Source organism: Physcomitrium patens, chromosome 5 (genome assembly GCF_059467195.1).
Source record: "Physcomitrium patens ecotype Gransden chromosome 5, ASM5946719v1, whole genome shotgun sequence".
Taxonomy (NCBI): domain Eukaryota; kingdom Viridiplantae; phylum Streptophyta; class Bryopsida; order Funariales; family Funariaceae; genus Physcomitrium; species Physcomitrium patens.
This window is the reverse complement of record NC_143414.1, coordinates 3,498,432-3,523,831: the sequence shown is the minus strand read 5'-3', so window position 1 is coordinate 3,523,831 and position 25,400 is coordinate 3,498,432. Positions and strand designations below refer to the sequence as shown.

The following is a 25,400-nucleotide window of genomic DNA, read 5'->3' as shown; positions in this document are numbered from 1 at the left end:
CATTTGTATAGATACATACATTTTGAGAACCACATGATTAAAATTGGAGCTTTAAAGCTTGTGTCTATACCTTATTTATTTTCATTTTGATTCATAGAGATGGTTGTACTTTTTGGTTAGTTAATATTGTTATTGTAATTTATGTCTATAATCAATTTAAATGATTAATACTTCTTTAGTTAGGAGTGGTTAAAGTTAGCAAAAATTCAGACAGAAATATAAGCAGGAGGTGAGCTGGATGTGCACACACACATACAAAGACACATGCATATCACACTTACAGGATTGAAGACATCAAATTCTCCCTCACTCAAGTACATGCCCAAACCTCTTAAATTCTGTTGAGCTATATGTATTATTATGAAATTTCAAAGTGAAGATCATTCATCATTCATCACTCAAAAACTAGATCTGTAAAGCATGAAAAAAAAAAAAAAATCAAACAAACAAATAATAATAATAAAAAAAGACTTCTCCTTCAAAGAAACATGAATTTCCATTTAAATAATAATTACAAAAATTAATGGGTATTCTTGCAATTAAGACCTTCTAACAAGACGAGGCCGCCATTCCAGACATAACAAAATTGTAGGGTCGACGTGCACACCAAATGGCGTTGCAATAATAACAGAAAAGGTCAAATGTGGCTTCCCAGCTTCATGAGGAGCTCTATTATAAGCCCAAATTGCTAAGGCTGCTGAGAAAGTTAATGCAGCTTGTGAGAGGGGAGAAAATGTGCTGCACGATTTTAAAGCATTTAGACGATAGATCTGCGCTTAATATAAAGCTCCAAGTAGCTCGAATTTAGGTTTTCGTAGCTGGGGCATGCAATATTTTATAACTAGTAAGATATAGGTAAAATCTACAGTACCTCTTATTCGGGGGGTAGCAGTCGTATGGTCGCTTCCCGAAGTGAGGAGGGCAGCATCTCATTGTTTTCACTGTCATATATTTCCGCGCCCTAACAATGCTAAAATTGAAGCTGACTTGGGAACAATGATGACTACATTAACTTCCGGTACGAAACTATATAGCAAAGCTGCGGGGAGTTAAGATTAATGGGACTTCTTAACAGAGTTAAGCAAGGGTTCTGTGCTAATAAAACGTTTCTCATCCTCCAACTAGCTCTTCAACATGATCATAAAGACTAGAAGACTTGATCATCCATTTATACATATACTTACATATATATATGCAGATATTTATCTAATCACTCTCAATTCATGGTGAGCTGTTGATTATACTAAGCCTGCTATGATTGAGCACAGGGGGTACAAGAAAAAGGAAGAAGCTCGAGTCTACTGATTCGCTGTACGATATTGAGTAATGGCCCATTTGGTGAGGTTGTGCTCAGGGCGGTACGTAAGGACGAAGTAACCCTACTCGCTTCACCGGCTGTACGCTGGTGAATACTGACCCGCTTAGTTTGACACCAGGAAGGAAGCAGAAATGAATGAAAGAATCCCACTCTTTCCTAAGAATTGATAATCTCATGAATGATGTCGCTTACAGCTGGATCCTCAGAGCGAACTGCAAGTTTCATTGCAACCTGCTTTTGAGAGTCTATGCCAACTGATAGGCGAACCAACACAAGAATATCACCGATAAATTTACCAGCCAACAACCAAATGTGGGACCTCGCGTTACTTGGTACAATATCTGTTCCCTGCAAGTCAAAAAGATTCCGCCTTTAGATGCCATGTACATGTAGTTCATACATGAGAGTTGCGCGACTTTGGCTTCAAAACCATAGTGGCGGTTCTTGGTTCGATTCAGCACATTTACCTCACAAGTTTGCATCCCAAGAATTGTGGTAACTGCTTGCACAGCATCTGCCAGATCCTCCCTCACGCCAAGACTGTACTCATCGACACGCTCCAAATCCGAGTCCAAAGATTCCCAAGCGTTTTTGAAGTTTGAAATTCGTGTCTTCAGGATATAATCCGCTGATGCAACCTGGGCACAAACAAGAAAAACTGATGATGGTTAATCAATGTACTTCCACCTGGACAATATACCACTGCTTTTTTGTAGTATAAACTATATAAAGTCAGATTATAATTGTTGGAAGCACTTGAATAGACGACCAAATCTGACATGAGAATCCTATGGTCAACTCAAGTTAACGCCTGTAACAAGCCAAACAACGTAGGAGTCAAAAAGAAGTTAATGAAATCTACGAGAAGCCCACCTCTAAGTCTTCAAGTTGATATTCATCCTCATACCCGTCTTCATCTGCATCACCTGTGCTGGGATCCACCTGAGATTAACACAAGAACTCCTTGCATCAGGCGACGTATTTGTGTATGAAACCTGTACATTCAATTCTGATGCATGATAACGAAAAGTTGAATAGTATCACATCAAGTAATTTCCAAGCAAAAAAACTTAATACCTCCTTAACAAGGAAACGCAACGTATTGGAAAATTTTCCGAGGGAACAAGATCCCTCTGGTTTCTCAAAAGCGACAAAAGCCTGACCAGGTACCCCGCATGGCATAGATGCTAAAGGCTTTGTAGCCACATGAGTAAAGTCCTCCCCCTCTATGCATTCCGAGACCACTGTGACCTGCATGAAATAGTCGAGTTGGTTCTTAACAAACACTCTCGAATACGTAATTCAGCGGAATGCATTGATGTCAATTTTAAAACCAAGTTCACTTTCCAAATCTGGTAAACGCACAAACACTGTATATAACAATCGGAACATTCTTCTTGAACTTTTCCACATTTCCCATGGCTTACATTTTCAAGAAGCTGCTCTGAGATGGTGTTCGTACAATTGAACTGGAAGACGATGTGTCCAGAGTAAACATGCTTAATCACGTTCACAGCATATTCTGTTTCTGCTTCTGTTAACTCCACAGGAGCAGACGACTGTCAAAAGTGCAAAAGTCAGAGTCAGTTTCGGCAGACATAAGGAATCCATTTCCTGCAACTAAGTATGACTTCCCAATATCCTTACACACAATGTACAAAGCCTTGTAGAAAGATAGATTAGAGGCTAGAGATCCAACCACAATGATAACCAATTGTATCCCGAAGATACAAATGAAAATATGAATATCAAGCTTTGTCGTATTTGATAGCACTAAAAACAGTAAAACCACAAGACGGACAGGTTCAAAACCTTGAAGAGTTTTCCAAATCCAGCAAACTGGGGGATCGAGTTCAGTAGTTTCTCGTAATCCTCAAACAATTTTGAAGCTCCGTCGTCGGCTGCTGCTTTTAGATTTGCAGCCTTCTTCTCACTCCTTGTAGGGGCCTTCTTCTCCACTTGGTGCTGTGGTTTCACATCCTTGGGAACTGCTGACAAGTCAAATGGCCTCTCACTTGGCTCCTATAAAACCACTTGCAAAGTCAGCAGAAAAGGTAAACAAAGAACGTATCGATGATGCTATGGGTAGCTGGACAAATATACTTCTAATTATAATTACCGCTGCTGTACAGCAAAATTCAAAATTCGAGGTTCTGCACGAAAAACTACAGCTAATTTCATGTGTGTAAGCTGGACTGAACAGCGTAACAAGATTGATGATAAAATCTGATGACAATAAATGATAGAAATACTTACAAAGGATTGTAAACTTGTTTCTAAGTTTTCCAAAGGCACGTCCAAACTCTGAAACAAGAATGCTTGAGCATCCTCTTGAACTGTTTCTGGTTCATCTGTGAGAAGGGATAGATATAGAGTTGCTCTGTCACGCACCTGTCATCCAAATTTCATCACATTTCTGAGAATAATAATCTTTACCCGAATCTATACTAACAAGGAATGGTTGTAGAACTAGATCAACTAAAAGTCACTGCAGGATTAAAAGGTTATACAAACAAGGAATTTAGACGTGATATAAATGCGCCCAAAGTCTTGAAAAAACTTAACATAGAATTTTACACCTAGAATTATAGAATCAATGAAACTTCTACACACCCACGTACCCGCAATAATTTCACAATCTATAGTCTTCAACTTCTCGTTTCTCATTTCCCCAATAAACACAAGTGATAATCTAACATCCAACTACAAAAGTTTTCCAGATGAAACTGCATCCACAAATGTACTACTGCGTACTGATATGGCCACCACCTCTAACTTGATCAGATGAGATTCAAAAACGACGTTCCATTTATGGACCATGTCTAAACACAAGGCAATGTAGATACCTCATCATCGTGGTCGTACAAACATCTCCGCAACAGTACGAGAATTTGTGGCTTCAAACTCTGAATCAATACTCCGAATTTTGCCAAAACACTGACAGCACTTGCACGCACTGTTGCATTCTCCAATATAACACGATTATATACATAGCGAATATACTTCCTGGGTTCTGCAGTTTTGGGCCCCTCGTTTCCAAGGAGGTGCAGAATCTGCACAGTTTAATTAGGACAGTCAAGTCAATTTTTAACAGTGAACAAATCAGGAAATGAAACAAGGTCCCCGTTGGTGATTTTAAATGATTTTTTAAAAAAAAGTGTTATTATTATAATAAACTGTCTCTAACTCAAGAAATCAATTGAGACAATCTCCTTCGGATGGGAGGGATTTCACAGCAATCAGTGATTGCTAACCTGAGTAGACAGGTAGGTGAATTCGCAGTCTTCTATGAATTCGCAGAGATGAGAGAGTCCACTTTCCTTAGCGTCAGGAATCTCACGAATGAGGATAAGTATGGAGTCAACAATCGCTTTTTTGTAATCAAACCCTCCTTCCTCTCTTAATATGTTGCTCAGAAAATTCATCCTGAAAAAAAGGAGCAGGACGCTCGTCATGCCAGAACGTAAGTACCAGTATCATCAATCAAGCAAGTATTATTCTGACTTAAGCAACTAGCATTTTAAGAGCCGTGACATATAACATGTAGTCCATGCAGAAGATATTGTAAAGAAATAAAGGTGTATCAACATGGAGCTCACAATGAGCGATATTTTTGAGGGAACTTGAGACACAAAGAGCGGATGGCCTCCACAACCACAATCTTGAACTCATCAGCTATGTCTGACATGAAATTCGTGATCTGTTTCATAAGCCGATCAACACTTGATTCATTGCCAGTCTTCAGTAAAGTAGTGATTGCAAGAGTAGCAATGCTGCGGTTTTGGTCAGAAATGAGACTTTCCATGTCGATGTTGCAGCTGGTGACTGCTAATGGATGGGTCTGTGCAACCTGCATAACAACCCGAGGAAACAAAATGCTTAGTGCAAGCGATTGACAGGTATAATATAAGTAAAATAATGCCTTTACTAGTCTTCATCCGCAACAATACTTCACTGCATTATTGGAAGTATGAAACCTAAGGGAATCCCACGACTGATAGATCAGTAGATCGGTTATGATACACAATAAAGCAACATGCAATAAAAATGCATCCAAGGTCTTCTAATAAGATTAAGGATCTGAAATTGTTAAGAGTCGTAATTACCTTGTTGAGAGTTCGAACAGCTGCAAAGCGCAGAACGGGCTTAGATGAACTCAAAAACAATTGCAATACAGTGATAGCTGGCGCGAGCTCTTGACTGGTAACCCCGCTGAGTTCGGTTATTGCACGAGCAGCCTCAAAAATGACCATATCTGTCTTGTGCCGTAGACAGCTCTCTAGAAAATCATAGAATGGCCTGTTCCCACTCATATTGTTCGGACCTGATTCCGAAATTACCTGGCATTGTGTACAACTAGATTATCATCATTTGAACCACAATTTTCTGCTTCTTACTTGGGATGACGTTTATACAAAGAGTCTTCAAATGAAGGCTGGATCAAAGAACCGGTAGAAACTGACAACTTCACCCAACTCGGTCAACACCAACAAGCATTCTCTCAGAGCAACTTATGTAGGTAGTACTACTGTACCTGGCTCGTGTAGCGGATGAGCAAGCATTGAGCTAAGGGAAACCGTACACTTCCCCTGGTGAAGCCACTCACCAACTTGTTCAGAGCCAATCGATCATTTTGACGAATCTACCAACAAAAAAAGACAACAACTTCATGAATGTACTGTCATGAGAATGACTTTTACACAACTGCAACAATTGATCTTATCCTGCGAATATGCGCATTCAAGGTAGACCTAACTTCACATATAGAGCCCCACCGTGGACAATCCTGAGTGAACAGGTGTCCTACACAACGACAATTCGTAAAAATGGTAAATCAAGAGGGGAAAAAACAGTGTATGAAAGAAAACTGACCTGATGAAGCAATGCCAAACCATGGAACTGAACAAGTGGTGCCTTGGACTGAACAGCCTCTTGAACTTCATTACTCCATCGCTTCACAATTTCGGGATTGCTCTATAGAAAAACATTTCATAACGAGAAAGTGAAAGGACATGGCCAGATTGTTGGATTGTTTCTACTTAAATTGTGCAAAGCAAAAAGGAGTGACCGAATGTTAAGTACTTTTGAGGAGCACAAATATAATCCTGCTAAGGACAATTGAAGTTCAAACTCACTAACTGTCACTTGATGCTGACTACAAGCCAAATCCGTTGTTAAGTTCTCGAAACTCGGTATCTCTTAAACATACTACCTGAAGTAGATGGATACCGCTGACTAGTGCAGCGCTCGAAACAACAGGATTCTTGTCCACAACAGCCTGCTTGAGATACCGTTCAATCTGGCCTAATAAACCACCATCTGTGATTCTGCAGAGGACCCGTATAGCGTTCGCGCGATAAAGATCTGTCTTGCTGTTCATATCCTTCATTAATGAGCTTGTTACAATAATAACCTGCATCAGAGATGCACTCGTCAATATAATACGTGACTGTAACTGAAAGTATAGAAAATACAGTGCATGCAAAATGTTGATAAGATCTTGGCACAATGCACTATCACACTGATTTATTAAGATTGTTGACACAAGAAGCATTGGTGAAAGATGACAATTGTCGACCTTCATCGATGAAAACTTTCATCGAATGTTACTTAATAAGCATGAGATACATTTCTTTCAGCTCGACCTGTGATATTATGGAGATTTGAGATAGGATCTGCAGAGAAATACTAGTTTTCTGTGGTCATTATGTGTTCAAAGAGACGGCAGTGACGCCAGCCGTGCCATCTCTACTTCACTCAACTCATGCAAAAATTCTATAACTTCAGAATGATGCGAAAAGCACCTCCACTTGACTGCATCGTGCAAGGTTTAATTGCTAACATCAGATTCAAAGAACCACTGAAAATGGTTGCTACACAAGTGGACAACATATTACCTAAACCCACGCGTAAGGCACCAACTAATAAAGAAGACTGACCGCTTTTAAACCCATTCTGTTGAACTAGGGAATTACTCTACCTCATCATTTGACGGGGAAATCTCTTTGATCATGAGATAGACCATACGTCGTAAACCGATGTCTTTTGACTGGAACAGTTTAGTAGTCGCGAAAAAAACATCCGTTGCTTCATTCTGGTTACGAACAAAGCTCACGTTAACAGAACTGTACTAGAGAAATATTCATTCGAAAGAAACTTTCACCCTGCAATATTCTAGCATTGTGCTTTAACAAGAATTACAGCATTACAACACATCAGACATTAGCAACACATAACCCTAAACGAGTGACATTGATCCACATTTCAACTAGAAGTGTTCACCACGTTGCAATGACTGATCGAGGTGCAACCACTACAAGGTAAATAACCTAAAATTGGTAGTATCTAATTGTTCGCACCTTTGTAAAAGTTTCGCCCTGATTGATAAGGTATAGCAACTTCGTAATAACCTGATCAGAATCCCAATGCGAACGCCACGCACAAACACACAAGTCCGTAAGCACACAACAGCACATCGCAACGCAAAGACCCGATTCGACAAACTCTTTCGACAACTACACAACTAGAAATCGGGCATTGCATTCCAAGTCACCAAACTACACGCGGCCAAGACGTGACAACGCGATCATTGGCCATCACTATTCAATTCGTACCTGTGCACACCGACGAGCATCGAGCTCTCGGTCATTGAACACGCGCGCTTCCTGCAGCACGGCGCTCTTCTCAATGCCATAGAACGGCGAGAATTCAGCTGTAAAATCAGCACGGAGAAACAGAAATAAAATTAAAATGTCAGTAAGACACCCTCCGAAACACACAATTCGCCTCACCAAAATAATTCCCCTCCACTCTGCCCCCGCCAGATCTTAATCACTTCTGGACAGATCTATCTCATTTTAGAAGCAATTGAAACTCACATTCGTCTTCAATGTCGTCGTCTTTCTTGAGAACGGACTGGACGAGCGCCATGGCGATAAACAGAAGCGTGCGAGAGATCGGAAGCGTGCGACAACTACGACGCGAGGCCAAAACAAAAGAAGACAGTGCAGCAGCAACAGCACGAAGAAGAAGGGAGTGACCAATTCTGACCCTCTTCAAGGACGATATCCGTTAATGAACGAATATCATCCTCTTTCACACCTGTAAGCCCTGTTGGATGAATATATTCATTCATTTCTGGCAATCATGTCCGAGCGCCAGCTCAGACTCATTTCGCATTCTGTTACAAAGTGTGTTTATGAGTTGTCGAATATTCGATTCTCATAAAATATTCCTTTTGGTTTCACTGCTTATATCTTAACTTAGAACTTCTGGGTTGCTTTGTTATTGAATACTTCTCCATATGTGAGCTAACAATGTAATTCAGGAATGATTATTTTACAAATATGTAGTTTCAAATACATGTTTATTTTTGCAACAAAATGAGCTATTTAATATAGAATCATTTGTATCATCTCTTTTGAATAATGAATGCTATATTGTGTTTGTTATTTTGCAATAATAATAATAATAATAGTCATTGTGAGTAATTGAAATTGGTGTTTCGGTTGTGTATTTTCCACTATAGTAGCACTCCGTGTGAATTACTATTTTTGGGAACATTCTCGGAGGCACACGCGAATAGTTTTGTGGGTAGTTTAGAGAGTATGTAGGATATAGTTACACATATTCTTCCAGGTGTAGGTGGAAAGAAAAGCAGACAGAATCAGAATTATCACGACATCGATGTATGCTCAGCCTTGAAAGTATAACCCATTTGCACTTCAAAGAGTGACTCCTTTCCGTAAGACGACAGACCAGATCAGATCAGATCATGGAAGTTGGTTTTTATTACAATTCGCGAGTGAAGAACATTTTGTTTACAGAAAGGAATTAACTCACCCTGAAGTAATCCAAAGACACATCGCAGTGGCGGACTTCAAGAGGTTGATTGAACAATAGAGATGTTTGTCGATTGCAATTACATGTTCTGGAGGATACCAGCTTCCTTCGTAGCTATCAAGGAAGAGAGTAGCTCAGGTCATGACGTGCATATAAGTTAAGGTGGTAAGAAAATAGGCCTCGTGGTGATGGGTACGCGATCGCAATCATGTTCGAGTTGATATTCTCTTAGTTAACACTAATTGTGATGCACCCCTTATGACGTGTTTATATCTAACACCCTCTGCCAAATGAGCGTACTTGGCGAAGAAATCTGGTGATGATACCTCTACGAACTGAGGCTTGCAGACTTGGCTTCCACGCTCAATGCCTCCAAGTCATGCTCATCAGCGACTATGATGGATGCTTGTCTCTTGAATATCTGCATTAAACATCAAAGAATGTTAAAGTAAGCTCAGGGACGACCAAAAGCACTTTGACTTATCTCAACAAGGTAACACTTACATACACCACCATAAAAGTGTAGAATGTTCATGTTCACGGTTCATGAATTTTGAAAGTAGAAATGAAGATGGATTTGATTCTAAGCGCTTACTTTCTCAAAATAAGGAAGCTCTTGTTGAGCCGCCCAGACCTCGAGAGAAACATCACGAGCTTTACCTGTCGCCGGATCGGTAGCTGGTACTACGGCCTTGATTGTATGAAGAGGGTGCAAAACAACATGAGTAGATCTCTCAAGAACGTGTATAAAAATTGGTCCTTTTCCTCCATTAGCATATCTAAAATCGCATATAAATCATGACAGCAACAGGTACCTAACCTCTTCTGGGCATTACGTGTGCTTCCATCTAGTCATAGGACGAATTCTACTGTACTTGTGCTTGTCCTCTTTGATTGATATGATGTTATCTTCTGAATTAAAAAAATTAAGCAACACACCAGGCTTTTCCAAGTTATATTGCCACATTGGAACTTACAAGAAGGATGCTTCCCGATTGCTGGAAGATATGAGCATGGCGGATGGCGCTTGAGTCACAACGGTCTAGAGCAACTGCTACACGCATCACTGCACACATTGCCCGAACTTTCTTTTGTACCTGGACGAAGATTATATTGACATTGTTTAGAGTCACTGATGAAGAACCTGTCGAATTACATGTGATAACGGCATCTAATCCCAAGATTTATTATTGTTGTAGTCCAACTCTATCGTAAGTGCATGGATACCCAAGGCCAAAGACTTTCTGACATTAAACCATGCTATCCACAAATATCATTATTTCCTTCAAGAATACTGGAGTAATGTGTAGACACAGTTCTAGAAGTTTTTAAATTTATTTTTCTTACGGTTCTAAAATTCGATACCTCGACACGAAACAACGTTGATAAGAGAGCCCAAGAAGGTAAGCTCAAAAGAAAGAGGGACGCACCTCTTCGGGCAGTTTAGCAAAGTCTTCATCTTTTGAACTGGGAACCTTCTTTCGATGATATCGTACTAGAAGTGCAAGTATCTGCAGCACCAAATGGTGATCCAACATAACTTTGAACTCAGATCTCCTTCAAAAAAGGGTAATTGGCTATAAGGCATTAGGTGCAAACTCAAATCTGCAAGGCAACAAGCTACATTAGGTGAACTAATGAAAAAAGAAAAAAACAGATAGAATAGATATACCTCAATCTCCATTGGACTGTAACCGAGCAGATGTTCATTATTCTGTATTCAACACCACTCCCTATTAGAGTCCGATATTCCTTTCCCATTTTTACGGATATAAGACAATACAAGAGCAACAAATTCGCACGAGAATTACCATCATCAAAACATTCACCTAAAATTTACATATATATAGGCATAATTAAAACATACACGTGAAATTACCGAATAAATGAAATAATGGCTTTCGGCTCTACCTTTATTAGGTAATAAGAATGTTTGTGATATGACTTGTGGTTGATAAACATCCCCACGTAGTGCAAAATAGTAGCAGCTTCCAATAGGTCAGCGTCACCTTTATTCAAGAACAGAGCTACGTCTGAAACACATTCTTTAGTACCAGTGCTACACATTTGCAGTCCAGCAAGAATATCCTGCAGCGAGACAAATATTTGCATAAATATTTTTTACGTCATCAACGGACACCCTCTGATACATCTACGAAAAAGATAAATTTGTGAGGGAATACATGAAGTGAAGTATTTTTGTAAACAGCAGGATTTTCAGGCTGTGGAATTGCAGGTAAGAATAGAAATATTACAATGGCAGAGCAAACACAATCCAGCTAGAATCACAAAAAAGCGACTAACCTTCGCAAGACTAGCGGAGTGCTGCGCAGACTCCATTCGTCGATCTGTATTGAACTTCAATGCGAGATTAAGAATGGAGGTTTTTCGGATATTAAAACCAGGCTTATAGTTCTCGAAGATTTCAGCTAAAGTGTCAACAATAACTCCCTCTCGAAGAGCATATGGTGAAACCATGATCTTCTTTATTCCCATAGCTAGAAAAATTTCTTCCAAGAGCACAGCACCCGCAACAATGACATCAGCCCGTTTCTCAGGTAGTCCAGGTATCTTCATCCGCTGCTCTAAGTTCTTCGCTTTACAAATCTGATCACAAAGCCGGAATGTTAATGGATCTGTGAAGTACTGTTAGGTTATCAATCTACGCATAGAAATATACTTTCTGAACCTTTGTGTACCAAAAGTAAAGTATGATAAGAGAATTGATACCTTCTTAACCACCTGGTTGAGTTCATCCGCCGTGAACTCTCGATCACGTAGTAAATTCGCGTTTGGCTGTCCATCCACATCCTGATGATACATACGTGTCAAACTGATAATGAGACAGCAACCCGAGATTTCAGATAAAAAGAGCAGCGAAAACTCCCACAAGGATTTGCCCTCATCGACTATCCAACACGTACTTGTGAATCACTCGACGTTGTGACAGTGTGGTGAATCATCTGTTCAATACTTTCGATGGTGCCCGAGCTCCCAACGGCCACTTCAAAATCGGTAGCTTGCACTTTGTCGATCACACCAGAATCGGCTAGTATTACTCGAATGTGCCGTCTGAGCTCATCGATCTAAAATGCAACGAACACCAACACGAGATGCCCAGGAGTGTAATTGTTGCCTCGATTACATTAGAGTAACAAATAAATTACTGTCATCACCTTTAGAATGCAAACCGAAGAAATGACAGTGCAAGACAAAGTCAGCTTATGCCTCCAGAAATGCCCATTGACGTAGTGTGAACAATAGAGCTAACATTTTGACAATGGCTGCAATTCATCAGGGACAATCAGTAGGAACCTGCTCTTTCTTCAACTCGTCCTTTTTACTCGAACCTAGCGAGAGGAATTGCTGTGAGAGCCGAATATGACCGAGCTTGAGCGAGGTTGCGTAGATAGGCTTCCCTTCATGTCCCAAAACAAATTCGGTTGAGCCGCCCCCAATGTCAACGACCAATATTGTCTTGTCGTAGACAGGAAGAGCCTGCAATACTCCTTGGTAAATCAGGCAAGCCTCCTCCGTCCCTGCAAGAACCTCAACCTCCAGCCCTACTGTATCACGAACCCTCCGCACAAATGTGCGCCGGTTCCTGGCTTCTCGAACCGCAGAAGTAGCCACAAGTCGCATTTCGGCCTTCCGAGTTTCGGCGAGGATTTTGAAGCGCTTTAATGCAGCTAAGGCACGGCTCTCGGCATCTGGAGTGATAACACTTAAATCAGGACTGCCACTACCAAGACGGACGTCTTCTTTCTCTGTGTCCATCAACTGGAACCGACCTTGACTGTCGGCTCGCACAACCACCATGTGAAAAGAATTGGTTCCCATGTCCACGGCTGCCAGTATCATATCTCCTGCGAAATGTATTTCAAGATAAATTCCTCGGAATCATAAAGGCATTGCATGTGAGGCATAAACCACAGCAGTCATTGATAAATGATAGATTTGTGCATTGCCATGTGAACAGTGACTCCATATGAGTGACAACCATGGCGCAAGCTTCAACACCCCAGTAAACAACATACAACACTCCAATCAGTAAAACAGTAAACTAAAAATTCTTATGAGGTTAGCTGACATACCCTTTTGGGCTGATTTAGACCCATTCTTTCGGCTGGATACTTGGTTAAGGGACAAAGGGTCAGCGTCTAAGTCCTCCACACCAATCCCATTTTCAGTCAATCTGTCTGCCTCGGCAGAACCCACAATTTTAGCAAATAGAGGTGCTTGATTATTGCGAGCTGTGCGCTTTAACGATATCGAGCTGGAAAAGTTTCCAGTTTTCATTAACCGAGCATATCCATATGTAGATGACCCATGAGCAGATCTTAAAGAGGTGAAAGCAGTATAGCAAAAAAATTCTCCTCTAGTGGAACCAAGAATGTCGCGCTACAGAACCACCCCACAAAAGGAATAGGTCAGTTGTTCTTCCCATGGTATATCAGAGTCCCTACGCTTGATCATATACATGTGCGTAAGAGTCAAGTTATCAGTATAGGGTCCTAATAAACACAATGACCACTCTGATACCCTGCAAGTTATATAATGACTGTCTACTCTCAAGTTCACAAATTGAATTTATGACTCTCTTAGAGTAAAAATTCATGCTACGCTTCAATAATCTTGATACGGCTCTAATACCAGAGCATCCGAGAATTCCCTCAATGGTTGAAAATTGCAAACGAACTAATTTGCAGAAAATTCCATGATTAAATTTCAGAATGAACATAACCCATGATCAAGTAACATTGCTTCTCGCATGCATTTCTGCGCTAGATTCCAAAATTCATCCCAACATTGTACAGTTCGATCCGAGTCAATGACATTGAGAATAAAACACACACTTCAACATAAACTTGGTCAATTCGACACAGAAAAACCTTTCAAATCCACATTTAAACGTTTGATTCCGGTAACACAGCTCTTCACGGAAACCGTGAATGCTGGACTTTTCAAACTAACCCTCGAACGTAAATTATATATGGATGTAAGTGACTTTACTGCAACACCATTCAGTTAAAGTCTTGTGCACTCCCAATGTAACAAGCAAGTATACAAAGTTTTTGAAAGACAGGAGATGAGCTGCTTACAGCACGCACGAAGCTCCCCGCGCAGATCATGGTGATCCTTGAAAAATCCCCTCAGAGATGAGGCAGGTTTGATAAACAATCACCCGCTAGCAGCGAAAGCAGCTGACCACTGGCAGGGCCTCAATCCCTCCCATCCAGCTGAGACGGAAACTGCAACGAGTGAGAAACAAAACCCAACAATCGGTGGGTGGCACCACCAACCCATGAACTCGAATCAACAGTTTTCAAACTAACAAATCTGAAACTTCAAACCACGGAATCGTGCGACCATTATCAAACACAAGGAACAACGCAATCAAACTCCTCCAACATAACTCAAACCGAGAAAAGAAAATTTTTGACACAAATCGTTAAATGAGATCCTTGTCCACTAAACACAAATCCCGAAGATTCAAAAAACAAAACAAAACAAAAAACAAAACAAACTATCAACAAAAGAAACCTTCTCTAAACCTCTTTTTGACAACCACTCGCGTCAAATTCAGAATATGAATCCAGCGTGTGAACAAGCTTTCAGAAACTCAGAAAAATGGCATCATTCGGCACCAGCTCTTGCACCATCGGACGAATTCTTTCTTTAGAGCGGGACAGAAAAGAGGAGGAAGAGCTCATTCTCACCCACAACTGCCCTGAAACTGCACCAAAATCTCCAGTTGGCGCAATGGCGAGAAGGAAAATGGGTATCAAAATCAAGCGATCGGCACGCAAGCCTAATTAGAAGGGGAATAATACAACTGCAATCTGGGAGTGGAGCTCTCTCCCTCGGATTGGAAGGAAGGGAAGAGCGAGAGGGGGCAGCGTGGCTTGTGCCACCCAGTGCCTCGTGCTTGTGCTTCGCTCACGGCACGCAATACTTCCGTTCACACCACCACACAGAATCTGGATACTTTATTGCTATATTCACACCGCCGATTTACGAGGGATTCGTCTGGGCTGCGTTCACACTGGTAACGAAACAGGGTCGAGTTAGCCAATACGGGTTTGTTGGGCGTGATTCTTATGCATGATTGACAAAAATATCTTTGTTGTTCAGCCCACTCTAGATTCCTTCATTTATGGTTCTTATTATTACCAGGTGAATTTTACGGTATTAGGTTTTGCTTGACATGTGGATGACTGTGGTTAGGAACGTCATGAGAAAAATATTATAACAACAACAACAACAACAACAACATAATAATAATAATAATAATATATGTCATTTTAGAAAAACACATGTGTTGTTGTCGCTGTTATTATTATTAGTAGGTGAAAGTTACAAGGTGAAATTGTTGAAGCAATTTGAGTTGAAGTTGCATGGTTAAAATATATAAAAGATTGATAATTATGGTAAGATATGATTGTTGTGTAATTTTGTCGTATGTTTGGGAGTTTTTAGTTTTTACACCTGCATTCCAATGTAGTATTGTGGGGCTTCCTGAACTTGTATAGATCTTATAAGAGTACTAGTCGAGAAAACAAAAAACCAAAAATAATATAAATAAAACAACAACAACAACAACAACAAAACAACAGCAATATTTTTTTGTCTTACATTTTTGTCAACTTTGGTAGTTTCTTAGACCCCACAATTCTCAATTTTTTTAAGAAATACATCATTAAACATATACTGGAGATCATTTTAGAATGTTTTAAGAGCAGTAATCACATTTAAACTAAATTTAATATTGTGTATTTTTTGCTTTTTACAACTATCAATTGGTTTTACTCTGGAAAATAGAAGCCACTTAAAAACACTTTACATTTAATTCTATGTGCACTGCATCTTATAAAATATATCAAAAATTGACAACATTGACTCAACCAAAAATGCTAATTTTACATTTTACATTTTAACCCACCCAAACAAGTATTTCATATTGAATTAACGTTCAGTTTTTCGTCATGGTTCTGAAAGTATACCACTCTCAATAAAAAAGAAAGATTTGGACATTATGTAACCATGAACACAATAAGCGCTGAACAAGAATGCTGAACAAAGATCACATCCGAGCTTTGATTGAATGACGTCAATTAATAAATCTTCAGGGATTTAGAACATTAATGTAAACTGCACTGTTATTGTGAAATGACTACAGGGGCTCCTCGAGTTCACTTTCAGATATTGTAACTTGAAATACAGTATAATGGTGATTCAGGCTCCGAATTCCTTGTAGCCTATACTTACTCCCCAGAGCCCCTCGGAAAGTGTTCGGGACTCCGAAGAAAACTCTTCTCACTCTCTGATGCACCAATGCCATTGCACACCTGCAATACAAATGTTGCTCCTATCAGGACAGTCATAAATGTTTCAATAAAAGCATTTCATGGAGTAAATTGATTAACACAAGTTCAGAGGAAAGATCTTCTTGACTAACCAATTATGTCCAATCCTAACAGTACAATGGAGCAAAGCAGACAAGGAAAACAAGAACCTCCAACCAACATGGTATCTCAGCAGTAAAACCAGCACATCTCGGAGCTATAACATCTAAATTAGCTGAAAGAATGAGCTTGAGTATCACGTACATCGCACATGGCTCCCGAGTAACGTAAGCATCAAATCCTGTGCATAGATACGGACGAGGAATGTCCTGGGAATTAAATCCAACTCCGCCATCCTGAGAAACCCCAACAGTGATCGATCATTTAAAATCCACCTTCATGAATGTCCATCATCGAATTCTCTTAAGCTCACAACATGAAGATAGTGGACTGTCCACTATCTTCATTTCAGGCATATACAACTGTCCTGATAATCGAAGAGAATGGGTGTCATCTTCTGAAGGTGCAAACAATACTCACCAGATCCACGCGAGGCTTCTTTGCAGCATTACCAGAATCTGCTACAGCATCACAGTCGCTACTATCTGCTGGACGTTGAATGAAGGAATTAGTGCAATTGGAGGGGAAGAGAAGATGGTCTCTGTCTGCTGCCATACTTATTGCTTCCATCACAGCGTGTCTCAAAGGATGTCGTAAGCGCTTTTCCTTGTCTTCACCGGGCTCAAGACAGTAGTTCGTTGTACTAGTGCATTGATCATGCCCCCAAGCAATAACAGATCTCAAGAATGGATCCACAATCACTGCCCCATTTGCAAGCTGCAACACACACAGCGAGCCACGTCAGAAAAAAGTAGAGATAGCTTCAAACCAAGTCGATGCAAGCCATTGCTGATAATGATTACCTGTCCAGAGCTGTGAGCAAGGCGAGCTTGAGAAACTGCTTCCTTCATAAACTTCCGTGCAGTTTCTGCCTCACACTCATCCAATTCCAGCTTGCTCCCTCGTATACTGCCACAACGCCCAAGTTAGCAGATCGAACGACCTAGATTAATGCAGATATAACGTTTGAACCTAATGAGTTACCACCTTCAATGATCCAGCTCAGCCAGGACCGACAAAGAGATCAATATGATAGAATTTGTTGTCTCTCAACCAGGAAACCTGTATCTACAATACTTCCAGGCTAAACAGGCTATATATGCAGAGCATATATAACTCACCACGCATTGGGATGAAAAGATGTCGGCCAGAAAACACATTGCGCTTCCCACTCCGCCCGAGAAGTAGCTTGGTATGCTGGTATCTGAAATTACATTGGCAAGATGGATGAATTCAAAGCACTTATTTTCGATTGGCGTCAAAGATCATGTCATACATTTCCAAACTGGATTCAGTCCAATTAGGTCTTCAAACCACGATAAAGTCAAATTCAACTTTTGCACATGTCACCCAACATAAAACACCTCATCTCCTAAAATACATAACCAAACACAATGAATAGGTGGCAGAAATGCGGCACTTGGAGCATGTGTGTTGCACTACTCACTTCGCAAACATCAGTAAAAACGCACAAGAAACCCCTCGTACCTCGGCAACAAAAGGTACGAGTGAATGCTTCTCCACAATGGCTGCCACGTCGTTTGGGATTTTGAGAGTGTCACTGCTCACGTCTCCGTCGGCAGGGCAAAGAATGATGCTTAACTCTACCTTGCCTGCCCAAAACCAGGAAGAACCGACGTATAAGATCATTATGTAGTTGAAAATAAGGTATTGAATGCAATCAAAGATAATTACAGACAATCAAAGATAACTACATACAATCAGTCTTATACCCTCAGTAACTGATCTGCGAATTCTCTTGACGTGAGCCAACGACGTCAACGGTGCTTTGGTGCCAAGATCCCTGTATTTCATGATCGCACAATCGATGAAGGTGTTATTCCTGCTAAATGATAACAAGCTGAGGAAATTGCATCCCAAACCAAGAAAAACCAAACCAAGCTATACGGTATACAATGTAAAGCTCTTACCTGATGAGGACGCTGGCTAGCTTGGGGTCGATGGAAGCTGCTAGAACATGTACTGTAACACAGAGAATGCAACGACATGATGGTGATGCCACCATTCATCACGCATTCTGTCAGCACCTAACAAGACATCATCACCCTCAAACAAGATCCCATAGTCTATCATTCTTCCCCAACGATCCTTAGCAAGAGTACAAAAATAGCTCAACGGAAGCGTCAATAAATTCCAAGCATTATTCTTCCGCTTAATGTAGGATCGAAATAAAATGCCTCCCTGTAAAGCCTAGCAGGGTAGATGACTCTACTTTTGTACATTTAAGATTTTGGGAGATCACCTCTCAATCATCCTAGCACCATGTTTTTGCACCGCAACCAAGGAGGAAAGCTTGGTTCGAATCTGCACTTTGCCTACTTAAACCATAATCTACAGAGTGTTCCAAATGAAAGGAATAACAAGCTCATGTACAAGGGGAATTCTCGAAACCCTGTACACTTATCATGACACAACCAAACTCATCAAGAGAGCCGTTGACGAATCACAATTCCCCCTCAAAACACTGTAATCCAAATTCGTGACCTCCATGCTGCAATCGAAAACGAAAGCTTTCAATTCACAAGGTGAGTCGTCGGTCCTAGCGATGTACTTTGTGGTTTCACCCTAGACTTCTCTACTGTTAATTCGTGTTATAGTGCAACAAGACTTCATTCCAAAGCAGGGCACGATGTACTTCACAATGAAGGCAGCTTACACAACCTCAGGATGGAAACCTCGATAAGTAGAATAGAAAGCTAGGACCCTGAAACTTTCGGAAGGATTCGCTAAATCAATACTCCAGGTTAATATCTACAGAAGCTCATCCCACGAGTCAATTTTTCAGATTTTGCGTCCCACGTAGTAAATGATGAAACGAACGAACTTCTAAACCAACGAATTTCAAGACTCACGAAATTCCGAAAGCCACGACTAGATAGAGACTGGGTCGAAAAGCTACCCTAGCACAGGTTCTGCCACGAACACATTAGAACTGTACCCACGTACTGGGGCAAAGAGGGCGATCACTTCATCAAAATAGCTACAACAACGCCGCTGGAGAAAAACCCATTTCATCGAGTTACTCACTACTCTTTCAATAGCAATAGTTTCGGAAAATCTTCATAAGCTAACCATGCACACCAAAAACAAAAACTAGAGGGCAATCTCCCTGTGGACAAGGATTAACCCACCAGCACCATAAAAACCTACAAGAAGACGGAGCGAATGCACTGTCATACCAGTTGTTGACGCCTTCTGAAGTTCATCAGGGATGTGAATGACATCCCACTTCCTATCAGGGCATTCTTCCGCCTTGACATCCTGCGCCATAGATTTTCTCTGAAAAAGAAACGTAAAACATTGCCATCACGCACAATAGTATCAATTACAGAGTCCCGAAAATACTATAAGCCCATAACCATAACCTACAAACACTCGCCATCTTCCCCTCCACGCATGTACTTTAAAAACGCACCTTTCTTGCGTCAATTTCCACGCCACAGCCCCGTTTTCAGAACTGCAAATACCTCCTACTACATGATTCAGCACCCGCGAGCCTCCAACAGTAATAATCGTAACATGCGCAGACGATGACGGCAGCAAGAATTCAAAATCGCCGGCCAAGTCGACAGAATCCTCCACAGAGCAATGTGGCTGGAGCGAGACAACCCAAGGCATGGGTTTAGCCCGCAACCATCGTCTGGAGCATCGGGTCTCCTACAGTTCGAACTCTGAATCACTTGAAGGTTGCGACGATGGATGTGGAGCGAATGAATGAGATGTATGCATCGTGTGCATTGGCGTAACTCCGCACTGAGTCGTAGTCGGACGGATTCAGCAATCCACACCTGAGGCTTGTTGCTCCGGCGGCCTTCAGTTGTACTCGGAGCAAGTTTTGAAGCTGGTCATTGTGCATTGTATCACATTCAAGTGTAGCCGATTCAACTCCACATTCTGATCGTTGCATTGACGAGAAAAAAAAGTTTGTGTGAGTATTGGTTGTTGATTATAACTTCAGAAACCATAGCCTCATTCAAATTAGAAGGGTTCAACTCCGTCTGGAGCACCTGCTGATGTTTCGCTAGGACACAGGTTTTCCTTTCTATTTTACATGATCAGGCATCTTGAAACGGAAGCTCATGTAGAATCAATTAAAAGCGTGTGGCGTCGAACTGATGATTCATCAATACTGTTGTATTCGTGAAACATGAACACAGCCTAGGGGAATCAATATTCGGTTCTAGAAATCAAATGATTTGCGTAGAATTAAACCATTTTGATCAAATTATTCATGCCACCACAATTCAGCACAGATTCAATGGCCACCAAGCTGTGTAAGATGCCTTTTGTCCAAATGATCTCAAATGACATGTTCCTCGAGAATTCCATGATCGTGCTGAAGCAACAAAGTATGTCATGGTCGTTGCTGTGGAGCAGAGAAGAGGAAGAAGCAGCAGCCGCAGCAGAAGAAACCAGCTCACCAAGCTATTCATCACTTGTTTTACTCAGACTAATTGGAGTGAACAACCACAATTTTTACTGAGTTTTATGTCAATAAAGAGGACTTCAGATCTCCATTGATAAGCCGAATTGATGTTCAAATTAACCCTAGCTGATGTCAGATTCATCCCAAATGCATAGGTCGTGAGCTGGGCTTTCCAGTAGGTTGATGAATTTCGCTCAGAGGTCTATTAGCGTCACAATTGGACAAAATTTACCCACATGATCTGTTCGATAAGATGAGGTTTAAGCCCACATTTATCTTTTCACTCACTATTACAGGAAATCCTGGACCCCAAGAACATCTTTAGTATTGTGGCTAATAGAGCAAGTGTAAGGTGGAAGTATGCCTTGGTAAGAACTCTTGTAGGCTTCAGATTGATGTACAAATCCAACTTTCATCACCATTACAACATTCCAACTTGTACAAGAATCCTGGCTCTAACCTTGAATTGTAATTGCCTGCAGCTATTACCTATGGTTCATATGGCGCCACTAGGTGGCCAGGATCTATTCACGATATTTCTCACTTCAGGTTCCACAGTTCACACCTGATCACTCGAAGCAGTCTGAAGTTATGTTTCCCATTTCACGAAACCTACTCTTACAATCAACATATTTCAAAGCATTTACCATTAAGGGTCTGGAGCGTGATAATACTCCGGCTGAGGTAGTCTTCTTACACTAGGAGGAGGTCCAGAATTGTCTGTACGAGGCGTACTTCCCCTATCGACCCCAAACCTATGTCCAGGAGTTACTGACACATCATTCCACGGAGTGTTGCTCCTATGATCCGTAGGAGTCCTTTGGTTCACATATGCCTGATTGGGGTAGACTTGGTTTTGAGGCATCCGATTCAGAGCGCCATTAGCACTTGTTGATGGAATCGAAAGATCCGGCAATGAGCGTCCATCCACTCCTGGACGCTCTTGACCTCCTTGCGTGGCTATGGCATTGTATTGAGGACTTGAATCTGATGAATCATGCTCGCTGAGCCGAGCATAGACAGCATCCACTTTTTCCACTATTTCTTTCCCGACGCCCTCTTTGTCGAGGATAATCCCCCATGCAGCTACAGATGCTTTCTCAAGAACGGGTTCTCTGAAACAAAGGGTTAAGAAGAACAAGTTAAGTTAACTTAGCACACTGCACAGTCGAGATTGAGAGTACTTTTGATGAATCCATACACGTGCCATCTATATGCTAACGTAAGTTATGTAACAGAAAGACCTCACTGTGTTTTTCTCCATGAGAAGTGTGATATACAAGGGAGAGGATGAGGGCGTCATTTCGTAAGATAGTAAGCGACCAACACAACACTCAAGCAATCGAATTCTTCATTTATCTCTATCATGAATGCTTCAGTTTGTAAACCTTTGAATTAGCTGATATGAAATCATGTAATATTTAAGTAATCACAAACAGAGTTTCGATTAATCCTCGAAATACAAATGAAAGAAGCTCGAGAAACAAAAATAACTTACTCGAGCTCTTTCCGCAAGGCTTCAAACAGCTCCTTCCGGCTCTTATTCTCTGCTCCTGGGGTATTTAGTACCTTACTGCTCGCCACAAGAGTTGACGTGTAATTCTTTATCTCTTCCTGCCGTAACCACAGAATCAAATTAGCACTAAGCCTCAATAGATGCCACCGTCCGATAAAAAGAATACAACACATCGAATATGTCCTTCCAATCTGTTTGTCGAATTAGAGTGCCAGGAATTACTTCCAAACTCAATTTGCAATTCCAAGCAGCTTATAGTTCGACGGATTTGTATCGTAACCCTAAAGAGAAATAAGGGAAATTTGATAACTAAATTTTATGTAGCACCTGGACGGCAATAAAGAATTGTCAGGAAGATTCACAGAGAAAGAAGCTGTACCCCTGCTTCCCTGAATATCAGGTTCAATCTCCGATTACTGAACAATAACTTCACTTCTTAACAATGCCATATGCTAATCACTTATTACTCAGCATCCAATAAGTTCTGAAATTAAGATGTGAAGAGTGAAAGCAGAAACAATTCGAGCTTACACTTTGCTTCAGCTGATTGAGAATCTTGATTCGCAAACTGTCGAAGTGGCCATCATTCATCAGAGTCTTGAGAACTTGCTCTGGTGATACAGGTGATCCCATCGCCGCTGACCCCGCGTCCCCTGTCTCCTGCAGCATCTTCCCCTCTCCCAGTCTCCCCACCCACTCTCCGAACCGCTACTTTCATAATGCAACCCCCATCTTCATTGCGATACACTATTCCAAGAGTTACTACAAGATTCTGCTCCAACAAGTCACACAAGCCCTAAATTTCATCTACATTCCCACATTGCTTAGCCAACCGCCGTCTTCGACAAAATCACAACTCCATGAAACTGAGCATCCGAAACTAAAACCACCCATGATTCAACCAAACCCTTTAAACCTCCAGAACCTGCACAACCAAAAACAAGACTTCGGAATTAAACGAAACTACACTTGAATCGCGCGAATTAGTGCTGAACTAAAATAAATAAGTAAATAAAGCAAAATAAAACCTTGCGCAACAGCGACATCGCGGCAAAGCAATGATTGACGATATCGTTGGGAAGAAAAGCAAAACACCACCGAAACTCTAAAGCGTGAGCCATAAGACGTGAATAGAAAGCATAACTTCAAAAAACATAACGAAGTCCCAGAAAAATGAGCAGAAAGCGGCACCACCTCACGTAATCTTCGATAAATAAGCCAATGTAGAAGACAACAGATTCACGACTACGGGATGAGGATTCCTTACAGCAACCCCATCCATGAAAACTAGCGCTCGCTGCAGCATAAATTGCAATCGTTCAACGACGCTGGAAAAAGCAAAAACCTATATGGTAAGTTCCGCTCTACCAGCAACTGCATGAACGCAGGTGATGAGAACCGGAAGGCGTGATTCCGGGTATCACTCCAGACGTTGCGAATGGTTATGTGTTGGATAGTTTTTAATTCGCTTAGATGAATGGAAGGAGGATGAACGGTTTCATGTCATCCCTCGCTGGAAACGTCCAACAGTCCCTCCTTAGTGTTGGTAACCGAGAAGTAATTAACATCATTTCTTGATGTTGAAAATTCAATATATATATATATATATATATATATATATATTTATTACTTATATCATGGAATTTTAAATAGACCCAGCCTTTTACTAAATTGACCCACCCATCCAAACCATTGCGAAAAAACAAAATGATGTTTGGATTCATTTCTCCACTACTAGATCCAAAACCAGTGAAAACCAAATCATTCATTATAATTACCATATTCTTCATCATGGGTAGGTTCATTTAGTAAAAACTTGGATATATTTAACATTTCTCTTTTATTTATATATAAATATATTTTAGAGGTGAAAATTATGCATGTTAAATGATAAAAATCTATCTATAAAAGTTAATGACATATTTTTATGAAATATGTATCTAATTTTAATATGTTTAATTTTTTCTCAAATAAATTTTTTACTAAAAGAAACTCTCATATATATAAATATATATATATATATATATATATATGAATGAATGATAAGATGTACATGAAGTCAATTCTATATATATATATATATATATAAAGAGAGTATGAAGATGTTTTGGGCCCATGTCTTTAGCTTAAAAAAATATCTAAGTGAAATTGAATATAATAATTTAATTTTTATGCATTTGAAAAATATTTTGGTATTTTTATTAAAATAATATATAAAATTCTATTTATCAAAGTAAAGTATATTTTTTTATTTTTTTTATTTTTAACTATTTGGTGAATTGAATTTTATTTAAAATATTGAAGCTTCTTGTATTTTGAAAGATATTTTTTTGTAAATAAAAAATCTAGTATAATTATAAATTTTTTTCTAAATTAATGGATGTATAATATGTATTGTTAAGTTTTTTATTTTTATTTTTTATAGACAAAAAATTTGTATGTAATCAAACTTTAATAAATATTATCTTCATATAAGTTATTCATTCTATACGTTAATATTTTTGAAATCTCTAAACAATTATAAGACTAATAGATAAGTTGTTAATAGTTAGCTTTTTATACTCCCTTTAGTGTTAAGTGTAACTTGATAATAGTTAGATTCCATATTTTATTAGTCAAATATATTTAATTTTATTAAAATGAACAAATAATATAAGTTTATTTTCTAATTATTATAAGTGGACTTATAATACACTTTTGTATATAGTCAGAAACCTACATCCAAAAAGCATAATAGAAATAGATGTATAAATTGAATATAAGGCTTGAAGTCTCCACACTATGATTTAATGGATTCAATACAATGGAGAT

General features: G+C 40.0%; 4 protein-coding genes across 10 annotated transcripts; all 4 read right to left on the bottom strand.

The window, feature by feature from the left end:
• Positions 1-776: 776 nt before the first annotated feature.
• LOC112282771 (coatomer subunit gamma-2) lies at positions 777-8,355 on the bottom strand. Its single transcript, XM_024520840.3, has 18 exons — positions 8,197-8,355; positions 7,933-8,030; positions 7,678-7,728; positions 7,299-7,412; positions 6,531-6,731; positions 6,191-6,292; positions 5,853-5,960; positions 5,425-5,658; positions 4,918-5,168; positions 4,573-4,744; positions 4,165-4,371; positions 3,575-3,709; positions 3,131-3,340; positions 2,746-2,877; positions 2,396-2,569; positions 2,192-2,260; positions 1,786-1,956; positions 777-1,666 (listed from the first exon to the last, which is right to left on the bottom strand). The coding sequence occupies exons 1-18, from the start codon at positions 8,246-8,248 to the stop codon at positions 1,475-1,477; spliced, it is 2,673 nt and encodes an 890-aa protein (XP_024376608.1). The 5' UTR covers positions 8,249-8,355; the 3' UTR covers positions 777-1,474.
• Positions 8,356-9,090: 735 nt separating this feature from the next.
• Positions 9,091-15,081, bottom strand: LOC112282785 (uncharacterized). 3 transcript variants are annotated; one of them, XM_024520857.3, is made up of 13 exons: positions 14,881-15,081; positions 14,263-14,400; positions 13,255-13,561; positions 12,476-13,026; positions 12,085-12,246; positions 11,891-11,971; positions 11,465-11,767; positions 11,072-11,248; positions 10,833-10,874; positions 10,591-10,671; positions 10,138-10,257; positions 9,756-9,851; positions 9,091-9,581 (listed from the first exon to the last, which is right to left on the bottom strand). In XM_024520857.3, the coding sequence occupies exons 2-13, from the start codon at positions 14,290-14,292 to the stop codon at positions 9,489-9,491; spliced, it is 2,043 nt and encodes a 680-aa protein (XP_024376625.1). In that variant the 5' UTR covers positions 14,293-14,400; positions 14,881-15,081; the 3' UTR covers positions 9,091-9,488. The 3 variants fall into 3 exon arrangements, with proteins under 3 accessions (XP_024376625.1, XP_024376627.1, XP_024376628.1); XM_024520859.3 differs by lacking the exon at positions 9,756-9,851 and having other exon boundaries at positions 14,881-15,056; XM_024520860.3 differs by lacking the exon at positions 14,881-15,081 and having other exon boundaries at positions 13,255-13,359; positions 14,263-14,394.
• A 1,153-nt stretch (positions 15,082-16,234) lies between these two features.
• On the bottom strand, positions 16,235-20,590 carry LOC112282662 (tRNA-specific adenosine deaminase TAD3). 3 transcript variants are annotated; one of them, XM_024520578.3, is made up of 10 exons: positions 20,063-20,590; positions 19,827-19,926; positions 18,558-18,609; positions 18,360-18,430; positions 18,115-18,239; positions 17,748-17,830; positions 17,430-17,535; positions 17,047-17,343; positions 16,771-16,862; positions 16,235-16,509 (listed from the first exon to the last, which is right to left on the bottom strand). In XM_024520578.3, the coding sequence occupies exons 2-10, from the start codon at positions 19,915-19,917 to the stop codon at positions 16,335-16,337; spliced, it is 1,092 nt and encodes a 363-aa protein (XP_024376346.1). In that variant the 5' UTR covers positions 19,918-19,926; positions 20,063-20,590; the 3' UTR covers positions 16,235-16,334. The 3 variants fall into 3 exon arrangements, with proteins under 3 accessions (XP_024376346.1, XP_024376348.1, XP_024376347.1); XM_024520580.3 differs by having other exon boundaries at positions 18,558-18,664; positions 20,063-20,278; XM_024520579.3 differs by lacking the exon at positions 20,063-20,590 and having other exon boundaries at positions 18,558-18,674.
• An 831-nt stretch (positions 20,591-21,421) lies between these two features.
• Positions 21,422-23,990, bottom strand: LOC112282663 (uncharacterized). 3 transcript variants are annotated; one of them, XM_090250272.1, is made up of 4 exons: positions 23,857-23,990; positions 23,121-23,514; positions 22,572-22,687; positions 21,422-22,188 (listed from the first exon to the last, which is right to left on the bottom strand). In XM_090250272.1, the coding sequence occupies exons 2-4, from the start codon at positions 23,256-23,258 to the stop codon at positions 21,723-21,725; spliced, it is 720 nt and encodes a 239-aa protein (XP_090106398.1). In that variant the 5' UTR covers positions 23,259-23,514; positions 23,857-23,990; the 3' UTR covers positions 21,422-21,722. The 3 variants fall into 3 exon arrangements, with proteins under 3 accessions (XP_090106398.1, XP_024376351.1, XP_090106399.1); XM_024520583.3 differs by having other exon boundaries at positions 23,784-23,932; XM_090250273.1 differs by lacking the exon at positions 23,857-23,990 and adding an exon at positions 23,618-23,757.
• Positions 23,991-25,400: the final 1,410 nt, after the last annotated feature.

Coding starts and splice junctions, on each gene's coding strand:
- LOC112282785 (XM_024520857.3), bottom strand. CDS start 14,292: ATGATCTGCGCGGGGAGCTTCGTGCGTGCT. Junction 10,672..10,832: donor ACAGTCCAATGGAGATTGAG/GTATATCTATTC, acceptor TTGGTGCTGCAG/ATACTTGCACTTCTAGTACG. Junction 9,582..9,755: donor AGCTTCCTTATTTTGAGAAA/GTAAGCGCTTAG, acceptor TGTTTAATGCAG/ATATTCAAGAGACAAGCATC.
- LOC112282662 (XM_024520578.3), bottom strand. CDS start 19,917: ATGGCGCAGGATGTCAAGGCGGAAGAATGCCCTGATAGGAAGTGGGAT. Junction 18,240..18,359: donor TCGCAGATCAGTTACTGAGG/GTATAAGACTGA, acceptor GGTTTTGGGCAG/GCAAGGTAGAGTTAAGCATC. Junction 16,510..16,770: donor ACTCGGGAGCCATGTGCGAT/GTACGTGATACT, acceptor TTTGTATTGCAG/GTGTGCAATGGCATTGGTGC.
- LOC112282771 (XM_024520840.3), bottom strand. CDS start 8,248: ATGGCGCTCGTCCAGTCCGTTCTCAAGAAAGACGACGACATTGAAGAC. Junction 4,372..4,572: donor TCACCTACCTGTCTACTCAG/GTTAGCAATCAC, acceptor TAAACTGTGCAG/ATTCTGCACCTCCTTGGAAA. Junction 1,667..1,785: donor TTGGGATGCAAACTTGTGAG/GTAAATGTGCTG, acceptor TTTGACTTGCAG/GGAACAGATATTGTACCAAG.
- LOC112282663 (XM_090250272.1), bottom strand. CDS start 23,258: ATGCTGCAGGAGACAGGGGACGCGGGGTCAGCGGCGATGGGATCACCT. Junction 22,688..23,120: donor TCAATCAGCTGAAGCAAAGT/GTAAGCTCGAAT, acceptor TGGTTACGGCAG/GAAGAGATAAAGAATTACAC. Junction 22,189..22,571: donor GCCTTGCGGAAAGAGCTCGA/GTAAGTTATTTT, acceptor CCTTTGTTTCAG/AGAACCCGTTCTTGAGAAAG.